The 10,262-nt window shown below is 42.8% G+C and overlaps 1 protein-coding gene across 8 annotated transcripts in view; it reads right to left on the bottom strand.

Moving 5' to 3' along the window:
- The window catches only part of Trpgamma (Transient receptor potential cation channel gamma), a 63,782-nt gene that overhangs the window by 1,970 nt on the left and 51,550 nt on the right, over nt 1–10,262 (bottom strand). For 6 of the 8 annotated variants that reach the window (XM_070665068.1, XM_070665070.1, XM_070665069.1 and 3 more), the window contains 12 exons: nt 9,642–9,837; nt 7,422–7,592; nt 6,749–6,983; nt 5,406–5,526; nt 4,346–4,633; nt 3,792–3,925; nt 3,573–3,705; nt 3,128–3,323; nt 2,602–2,796; nt 1,834–2,059; nt 677–1,054; nt 21–530 (listed from right to left, as the gene is read on the bottom strand). In XM_070665068.1, the coding sequence (XP_070521169.1) occupies nt 21–530; nt 677–1,054; nt 1,834–2,059; nt 2,602–2,796; nt 3,128–3,323; nt 3,573–3,705; nt 3,792–3,925; nt 4,346–4,633; nt 5,406–5,526; nt 6,749–6,983; nt 7,422–7,592; nt 9,642–9,837 (2,783 nt within the window). The remainder of the gene's footprint in view (nt 1–20; nt 531–676; nt 1,055–1,833; nt 2,060–2,601; nt 2,797–3,127; nt 3,324–3,572; nt 3,706–3,791; nt 3,926–4,345; nt 4,634–5,405; nt 5,527–6,748; nt 6,984–7,421; nt 7,593–9,641; nt 9,838–10,262) is intronic. The other 2 variants (XM_070665065.1, XM_070665067.1) reach the window with 1 other exon arrangement.

The raw sequence follows: 10,262 nt of genomic DNA, 5'->3' as shown, positions 1-10,262 counted from the left end.
ATGTAATAATATCAGCTCACCTTGCTGCACGTTCATACGCTCGTTGATCTCGGCGACGTCGAGGCTGGGCTGCTGGCTTTGCGTCACTTCGTGTCGCCGCGATGACGTTAGCGATGACTGTGCCGTTAATTCGGGACCGCGGGTCGGAACGCTACTGGCACGTTGCAGCTGCTTCTTCGAGGAGATTCTGGCCGCAAGGACAGTGGCAACCGATGACGTCGTGCTCGAATCTGCCGGGTTCGTGTTGGTGCTGCTGGTCATCGCGGGCGTGGACGATCTCGAGGCGGAGAACTTCTTGCGCTTCTTTCTCAGAGCGGCCAAAGCCGGGCCCAAGCCGTGGGTAAACATGTGGTGCGTCTCGTGATGATGCGCGTGATGAGAATGCGAGTGATGATGCGAGGGATGCTGCACGCTTTGTACATCGTGGCTGGCACCCTCCAAGGAAGACTTCGAGTCCGAGGAACCCTCGGATCTCGAGCCGCCGTCCTCGGACGCCGGAGAGTACACCGAGTCCTCCGATCGAGATCTACCTGAGAACGAAGAACGACATATTCATTTATTTATAAAGATTTAATTGTAATAATAAAAAAAAAACGTTTCGTTAAAATAAATGAGAGAGAGAAAAAAAAATTATTAATTAGTTGGAAATATTAATGCGAGGAAATTTTCAACTTACCGATCAATCTAGAGACCCTTCCGGCTTTTGCAGCTTCAATTAAAGTGCCCCAACGTTTCTTCCGGGAGCTACTTCGAGTGGTGTGGCTTTGTCGCGATCCACTGGCTAGCCCAGGCACGCTATTAGTGCTGGTATGGTGTGGGCTCTTCTTTGGTGTCGTTCCCGGACCGAATATGCCGCTCAAGGTTGAGCCAAATAAGTCATGATGGGAATTCTCGTGCTGTGCTTGCTGAAGGGATGCGATGAATTCCGCCACGGGCGGCAGGGTACCACTTCCGCCCGGTTGTGGCCCAATGTTGAAACCCTTCATTAACCGCCGCTCTTTCTGGCGGTTTTTCTTGCCACCCGCACCTACGGACAGCTCTTTAAGGCTACCGTCTAGGGGATAAACAGAAATTCGACGAGCAGCCTCAAGCGATCTACTAAAAAAAAAACTAAAAGAAACTTAAATACGCTAAGAAATAAATTAAAAAAACTCAGGAAGACAAGTTAATGTTACTACACATAATTATAACACATAACATACCACTGTAAAAAAAAATAATAATAATTAATAAATAAAATTATTTTTCTAATTTTTTTTTTTAGTGTTAATAAATAAGAAGAAAAAGAATTACGCTGTACTTTCAAAAATCATTCTAAAATCCTACGCCTGCTGCGAAACTTTTTTAATAACAATCTGTGTAAGCTAACACTCGGCATAAAATTGAGAAAGAGAGAAATAAAAAAAAAATATAAGTTAGATTGATACGATAAAATTTATTTATGCAAAACTTGTACAGGTCGTGGATAAGACATTATTTCATACACATTTTCTCATTACGAATAATTGAAGAGTTAAACTGGCGCGATACCTATAAAGTCGTCGGGTAAAATTCTTAATTAGATTAATTACCCTTTCCCGCGTAACGAAGGATCAATCATTTTAATTTCCGCCCGCGCGTCACGAATATTTGTCCCGCGGGATTAACTCGGCGACGGTACTGTCTCAACCGTAACCCCGTTTACTTTTAAGAAACCGACTACACGTGCGATCAGTATCAGCCGTACATGCACTTAAGTTTTACGTTAGCAGCGCCGTGCAACTTAATCGTATGCTTCTCATGCGGGATATGCGCGGGGCAATTTACTTCTTCTCACTCGTCGCTTCAACTTACCGGTACCGCTGCTCGCCGCGGTAGAGGTATTCATGCCGGAGTTCTTCAGTATCTCGATAAGCTCGCAGCGAAATGCACTGATGTCCTGCTTGATTTCGTTCACGTCGTCTTCCGTGACACCCTCGCCTTCGGCCTTACGTTGCTCGACGGTGACGTATCGTCTTACCAAATTTCTCATGATACTTTGATACCTGAAGTCCCGCTCGGAAGCCTGCTTCACTTTTCGCTGTAACAAGAATCAGAGATCGAGACCCTTCAAAAGTTTACGTTGGAAAGTGCAGGCCAAAACGCGCTTTATATATCACGCTCCAGATTCGTCGGGCACATTGCGTCGCGTATTCGCGTACCAGATTCTTCAAATATCAAATATCAAATATCAAAAAATATCGAAACGCCGGAATTTATGCCCAATGTCAAGCATTATCGGATTTATAAATTTATAAATGAGCATGATCAAGAATAATTGCCGAGAAATATTTTTGCATTCAAAAGCGAAGACCAGAAGAAGCCCCAGAGAAATTTGCAGGAAGCATCCATCACGATAGAATAAATATTTCAATATCCTCCGGCATTCTCGAATCCCCTGTGACATGTTAGCATTGACATTTTATTCTACAGTTCTCGCTTCGCGTTTGCGCGGCCAATAAAAATTTGAGAGGTACGAAAATTGAAGAGCGTACGACCCCGCCGGGGAACTTTTCCTATAAAAGTACCGGCGGCCCGTGCCATTTTGGCTCCGCGAAAACGTACGCGGGCTGTCTTTCTTACCCTGATTGTTCGCATGTGCTCCTTCTTGGCCGCCCTGCTGTGTCCGCAGAGCTTCCGATACACCCATCGTGCGACGTACCAGGCGCTTTTCGGGGTCGGTATGATGTTGAACGGCGGCGGAGCGGTGCCGCCCTCCTCGAAATAGCTGATCCAGAGTTTGCTCCTCGCGAACTTCCACTCGATGTCGGCGCGTTCCTAATTACGAGCACCGAGAGTTACCCCGCTAATTAGTTTCGACTAATTATAGATGCAAAAAGTACGGCGAGGTACGATCCGCCGCCGTATTTTCCGTATGACGTCGCTCCGGTGTTTCAAGATATCTCGCGCGCACTTTTGTTAATTATCGCGGAGAATGAACGTCGCCTTTATCTCGCGATTAATCCATTTAATGCGACATTTAACGCAAGTAATGTTTATTTCATCGTTTTCTTCGCTTTAAGTTAAATTAGTCAACGATCTCGCGTACACGAAGGTACGCGTAAAGTTTTTTTTTTCTTTTTTTTTTCGCTAAAGATGCAGCACTTACCGAGATTAGTTGATAGGAATGATTCATCATAGCGATCAGGAGATTTAGAAGAACGACGATGTTAATAACCGAGTAAGTACCGAACATCAGCATGCCCCAGAATCTGGTAAACACCTTGATGCCGTCCAGTTCGAAACTGTCGAGGTCCACCAGGCCGAAAACCGCCCAGAAGAGCGTTTGTATGGTCTCGAACAAACTGCACACAAAATTTACATTGTTACATTGTCGAAAATAAATAACGCGGAGCAACAAATTCTGAATAATTATCAAATGTAAAATTTTAACATTTTAAATAAAACATGTATCTTTAAAAACATCGTTTCTAAAACAATAGAAATTTTAATATTCTCTCCTTTTACTTCGACAGATTTTTGAATTAATTCGTCCTATGTATTTTTGTTTTATAAAATGACAATATTTATGTAACGAGACAGGAATTGCGTACTTTGCGAATCGCCGCCAAACGGTGCACGCATTCGGGTCAGCATTAGTGGTGCTAACATTGGCCGAAAACGGCATCGCCGATGGACATTGCTTTTTCTCCATGTCCGCGTAATACCAGAGAAGTTGGTTGAGTCCTGTAAGAAAAATTAATTTTTTTTCTTTTACATTAATTTTTATCCCCGCGCGGTACATTTTATTGCGCGACGTTTATTTCATTTACCGCACGAGAAGGCGAAGAGTACCAGCACGTAGAGGAAGAAGAATTTCATAATGTCCATGACCATCCTCGACAGGGAAACTTGCAGCGGGCCGAGATGAGGATTCACCGAGAATATGTAGACGAGCTTTAGCGAACTGTAACGCAATATTATTCCCCGCTTTTAATCCGGATGATACCTAAGTGTTAGTAATTTCCTATGTTAACTTTGCCGAGGCGGCTTTTACGTTTTGTACCGCTCGGCTGCATCGGCTCACGGTAATCAAAGATTCATTTGCACTTTAAGCGACGCCCTGGCCATTCACATTCAAAGCACGTTCTAAACGCGCCCGCATAAATTTCGGTTATCGCGACTGGCGATCATAACCGAGAAATATCATAATTCGCCCCCGTTATCTCTCACCGTGAACGAAAAGATTTAGGTTGTAGCGCTTATAAGGTTCGCGAGAAGAGATTCCTCGCGTTTCCGGGAGCTTATCGTAATCGCGGATCCTATCCCGTGCTTCGTTGTACGCCGATCGAAGGTTGCGCGATCGGACACACTCGCAATTTATTACCTGAAGATGTTGGCGGCGGAGAAGAGACCCTCGGAGATGAGCATCGGGTCCCAAGTGTCCCACTCTTCACGCTGAAGTGCTGGGATCACTGATCCCGGTGCCTGGTTCTCGTTCTCCTTTTGCACCCTGTAGTAAGCCACAACCCTGAGGGCCACCGTGGCTACGTACAGCGAGTTCGTTACGAAGTCGATCACGTTCCACATATCGTTCACGTACTCCTCCAGACCCACGTCCCACAATTGTTTCACCTCCGACCAAATCAGTCCCGACACCCAAGCCAATATGAACCTGCGTAGTTACGATCGTCCGCATTTAATTACGTCCTTCGACGACAGTAGCATCTTAGATCACGTCGCATAATTTATTCATCCACCGAGTTCCGTGCCTCGAACGATATCGCGAATTTAAATTTATTCATTGAAATTAGCACTTCGCTACCTTCATCATTCTTCTCTATTTTTTCTTTTTAAAAAATTTTTTTTTTTTTTCTCTTATTTCTTTCACTCTTTTGCTATTATAATTGCTCGCGCCTTTACTTATTGACTTAGCGGCATGAGAAAAAGTAGACTTCTAGTGACATCTTATTAATGACATGTCAAAATAAACGCGAAATCAATCTGGGCGCCGAGACGAATATAAATTTGCAATATGACAGATTTTGATCACCTCGTTTCGATCTCGTCATCGTGAAGGAAAGAAAAAGAAAAAAAAAAAAAAAAAGATTCCTTCGAGATTGCACGCTCGTCTCTAGGGTTTATCTCGTTTACCACCGACTTACTGTGTGTGTAACGCTTCTACGTTCTATATTACAGCCTTCCGCACGAGCGGAGAGTGCCATAAGCCGGTAGATATTACATGGATTTCGCCAAGCTTTTCTTTTCCCTTTACTTTTCTTCTCTCTTATTTACGTATTCTTTTTTCGCTTCTACAATTTTCTATCAAAATTGCTCGTAAAATTGCTCCCGAATCCCCACGTTGCTCGTCAGCGGAATTATAAAATGTATCAAATTCAGAAATAATAACACGCCGAACGCGTGCGCGAAGCTGAAAGGAGTCTTACCATTCCACGATCGTTGGCGCGGCACCTCTTTTCGTCGGGGCTGGTTCGTGCTCGTCGACTTCGTGCCCCATCCAATTACCGATCACGCTCTCTATCCGCTGACTAGCCAGAATTAACATGACTGCGCAGGGAAAATTATGTGCATTCATCATCGTTAAAAATTCAGAACACTCGGTAATTCGAACGTGGAGTCGTAACTGATCGTGCGACTTGATTCCGTCGAGATAGAATTTATTTCAGCGGAGATTTTATTCGCGAATTAATATCTCAAGCGTTTAACGTTAGAAGAGCCGCGATAATGAATAAATTTTTTTTTTTCTTTTTTATTTTTTTAATTTCTCCGGCGAAAAGAGAGATATCTATATTTTACATCTGCATTAATTCATCTAATAAACTTGGTCCTGTTGCGGCGTTATCACATCGGAGGGTGATGAATAGCCAAGCCGAAGATGTATCGCTTGTGGCGGGCGAGCAATTAATCTCAGGATAGTAATGCTTCTCAACCACCTGAATTCCGCGCGTTAATGTACGACTATTATTGGTGGCGGCACCGAAAGGTATTTGTAAACTGTTTGACGTTTGCCACGTGGATGTTTAATCTGCTAACGTGCCGCGAAGTTAAATACGCCATAGGAAACGCTGTTCCGAGTGTGTGTCTCTCCTTCCTGAACACTTACGCGGCCGTGTGAGTCATATTGGATATCGCAAATATGTGGAAATTATTGGGTCGTTCCACACGAAATTCCGGATTCCGAAACGTTCGGTTTATGAAATAGTCTTGTTTCTTTTTTTTTTCTGATAACGTTGCGTGTCATTAAAATAATCTTTTTATAAAATTATATTTGTTACAGATGCTCTAAGAAAAAATTTAATAACGAATGACGTGTTACGGACGATAATTACGATAACGCGGGACGATCACTTGACGCGATTTCGCGTATCGACTTCGGCAACGTACGCTATATATTTCACCCAATCGTAATTGGAAACCGGAAGGAGAAATTGTTTGTAAGAATGAGAGGTAAGCATCAAGCTGATTCAACGGTGCCACCGATATTTCCGGAGTGTGCAGGATATTTAGGTCGCGCTGATCAAGTGTGCCCGAACAATCTAGGAAATAGCCAGGTTACGGCCGGATGTCGTGCCAGAAGTGATTAGATTTAAAGTGTGACACGAAATCGCCCCGAGTGCGAAACGACTGACCCTGTCATCGAAACGTTTTGCGTGCCTTAAGCGCGTAAAGATCCATTCGTCGCGGCTCGACTCAACAAAATTAACATTCTGTCTAAACGAAAAATCATGTCGCAACGTAACTGCCACGTGGGAAATAAATGCGTGCTTACATAGAAAAGTGAAATACGACGCGGAATGGCAGATGAACTTGATAAACGGCTTCCTCATCGTTTGGCCGACCATACTGTGAGGCGCGATGATGTATCCTACGCTGAAAAATGGAAAGAGAACGCCAATCCTGACGATCTCAAGCGCCTGGAGGAACATGTTCTTCCTTCGAAACCCCGGCAAGCCCTCGTACCAAATCGATGCCAGTAGCTGCTGCACGTTAGGATGCGCCACGAACTGGAAATATCCAGGTAACGCGATATTGACCGATAGTTTCCGGTCATACGACTAGGAGAAGATGGGCAGCCTCTCGTGCCATCAGAGGCTGCAATTACTATCTTCCCTAATCTTATTAAACTATCTTTCCCTAACTGTCATCCCTAATTATCGCACGTAACGCACTAACGAACGTCGCCTGCGTTTTCGTTCCTTTATTTAATCAAACCTCGATTATACTTGCATTAATAATTATCTAAAAGTTTATTAACTCATGCTTCCCCGCGCGCTTCACGATAAACTCGATCTAAAGAAACGATAATTATATTTAAGCTTGTATAAAATTTAAATAAATATTTTTGTGATCGTCAATTGTTAAAATATATAAAAATCTAGTTTTAATATTATATATCGAATATGATAAAAAAAAAAATTGTACGATAACTCTTTACGTCGTACCTTTTTTTGTCTCAGCTTAATGGCCAATTTTAAGCGGTTGAGGTGCATCCGCTCTCCATGCTCAAAAGCTGGTCCCGTTGGGTCGTGATTCAGCAAGACTTCGAGCTCGTAGGAACTTCTAGTGTGGTCCAGCAATGCGGTCGCAAAATCTTGGCACTGTCTTCGGAGTTCCTGAAATTACGACGAAATTGCTACCGATCGCTGTAATGCAATTTCGAAAATACGCCCTTAGGAAAAGGGCGCCCGGCTTAACAATTAAGATCGCTAAAAACAATTGCTCTAATTACACAACCACGGATCGCGGGATCTCTCGAGTTTCCGTAAGGAAATTCAGCTGATTTTCCGCGTTGCCGCCCCGCGCGTCGGGTAATTGCGAGCCGAGAAAGAATTCTGCGCGGTTGACAAAGCCCGCGGCAGATCGAACTTCCTTCCCGCAAGGTCGACAAGCGCTCGAGATCCTATCCTAATCGTTCGCCAATCTTGCGCCGAGTCCAATTGAATTCTCGTCACGTACTCACGTGGATATAACAGTTTCCGTGATGTGTCCCGCATTGTTAGTCGACATAAACTGTGAATCGCCGTAGGAAGTTATATACTCCACTTCTTAGAAAGGCGAATATAATGGGGAAGTCGTTCGGTTATAATCTACTTTCATTATCGATCGGCAGGCAACGTATGCGGCACGTGCATCGAGGCCTTTATCTTTATAAAGTATTTCGCGTCACAAACGCGGTGGCTTTCGATTTCGAAAAAAAAAAAATTGGTCTTCTGATTGAACCACTCAAGTTTCCTCATTTTATTTCTTTCTGTCTTTTTTTTTTTCTTTTTATATAGTTATTTATTCGAGATACAAAAGAAACCAAGAAATAACCGAGCGAATAACAGACGCGATTGTAAGGTTACACGTCTTCTATCTGCAGAAAACCACCGTTACTCCAAATTGTCTGCAACGCCAAGTTACGAGTCTTCTATCTCAACGATGCCGTAAACTGAAGTTATCTTGCGGGACACGAAGATACGCAATATATTTAACGTGTCTCCTAACATTTTCCTATGACACGAGAAATATATTTCTCTGTGGTGTACGGTCTGCAGTTACATGCAGCTTAATATATTCAAGTGAGAAGTTCATTTACGGTTAAAATAAGAGCCCACGAATTAAATTAACTTCGAGCATAAAAACCAAAAAATACAAAAAAAAAAAAAAAAAAGGGGAGAATAGAAGAAAAGCGAAGGAGCACTTCCGGCAATTTATCAAACTTTATTCACTTTACTCTCAAAGTCATCTTCATTGAGCTGTTCTTTATATCGACACTTGAAAGATGGGGAGCGATATAACGGCAAAATAGAAGCAAAAAGACGGACGTTTCCCAAAGAAAAAATGGGTGAATGAAGAACAAGAGGGGTCGAAGAAACGCGGTCGATGACGACGTCGAAAGGGTACGAGAAGGGCTCAGGAGGAAACCGGAACGTTGACGAGGTTGAAAGGGAGAACAAAGGGCGTGGCAGGAAACCTGTAAAATAACCTGATAACGCCACTTGTTTGGTGTATTGCTATTGTGAAGTGCGATTTATGTGTGTATAAATCAAAAGTAGTTCGAGCGTGGTGAGCACTTATAAACTTTCGCCACTTAAGCACCGAGAAGAAACGAGAGAGAGAGAGAGAGAGAGAGAGAGAGAGAGAGAGAGAGAAAAGCTAGCATATAACTCGCAGAACACGCTTGAACTAAGCTCGAAAGCTAAAAGAGACGGAAAGGAAAGCACGGACGTACATCTGCAAGACCGCTAAATTAAGGAAAACACGTGTTAACTGCCGTGGCCCGCTAACCGAGATAAATTTGTTTCCGCGAAAGGGAAATATTGTTATAGAAAGGAAAGATTGCGTTAAAAAAAAAAAAAAAAAAAAAAAAAAGCAAATGCCTTCATCCACTTGAAAAGCGAACGAGCCATGTGACGAGATTTCGAAGATGCAAGGGACTTTACTGTCCTTTCGTGCGTAATGTTATTTTACAAATTTATTTTTCAATTTTCTTTCTGCGTCCGTAAGTATTTTACAGCAAACGTTTTATCAAAGCATATTTTATAAATCGAGCACGTCATTTGGCGCAGGTATCGCAAAGTATTGCAAAGGTAAAATTGAAACCTTTGACATCAGACATTGCGCATGGTAGATAAAACTATATTTTTCACGAATAATATATGGTAACATCAATTTCTTACCTGATACTCGCACTTGAATTCGTGTTCCAAGAACGAGAGTCGTCGAAGTTCCCATGAGAGCTCGAACGCAGTCAGAATGGGATCCTTAGACGACAGTGCTATCAAGGACGGCGACGCCAACGCCCGATAGGCGTTTATTCGGCTCCTCGAATGCCTCAGGGAATCTTCCATTCGTGATGTTACGCATTCGTCGCATCTGGAACAAATAACAAATAGCTGGGATGAACGCGGCTTACTATTTTTTTTTTTTTTTTTTACCAGAACAACGTGCATGTTTTTTAAATTAAATCATTTTCCGTGCGCAACTGAAATTCGGCCACTTCGCAATGAAGAAAATTCCAAACCGTAAAAAACTTGGTCCATGCATCTTTTTATGTCTCCAAGTATGAATCAAACAAATAGTTTTAAATGTACAGAACAAAATGGCTTTAAATAATATTTTTCGTATAAATTTCAAAAGAACGGTATTTCGCGAATAAAAGCTACGCGCCATAAGTGATGAATGCAAATACTCTGCACTCGGTATAGCTTTTGTCCGAAAAATGGCACCTCTTCACGCGAAATTCCAACGAAAAATATTGTTGTTTAAATTTGCCTCCCGTGTAAACCTATTCTTCCCAA

Source organism: Cardiocondyla obscurior, linkage group LG13, assembly GCF_019399895.1.
Source record: "Cardiocondyla obscurior isolate alpha-2009 linkage group LG13, Cobs3.1, whole genome shotgun sequence".
NCBI classification, from domain to species: Eukaryota; Metazoa; Arthropoda; class Insecta; order Hymenoptera; family Formicidae; genus Cardiocondyla; species Cardiocondyla obscurior.
This window is presented reverse-complemented; position numbering and strand designations above follow the sequence as displayed.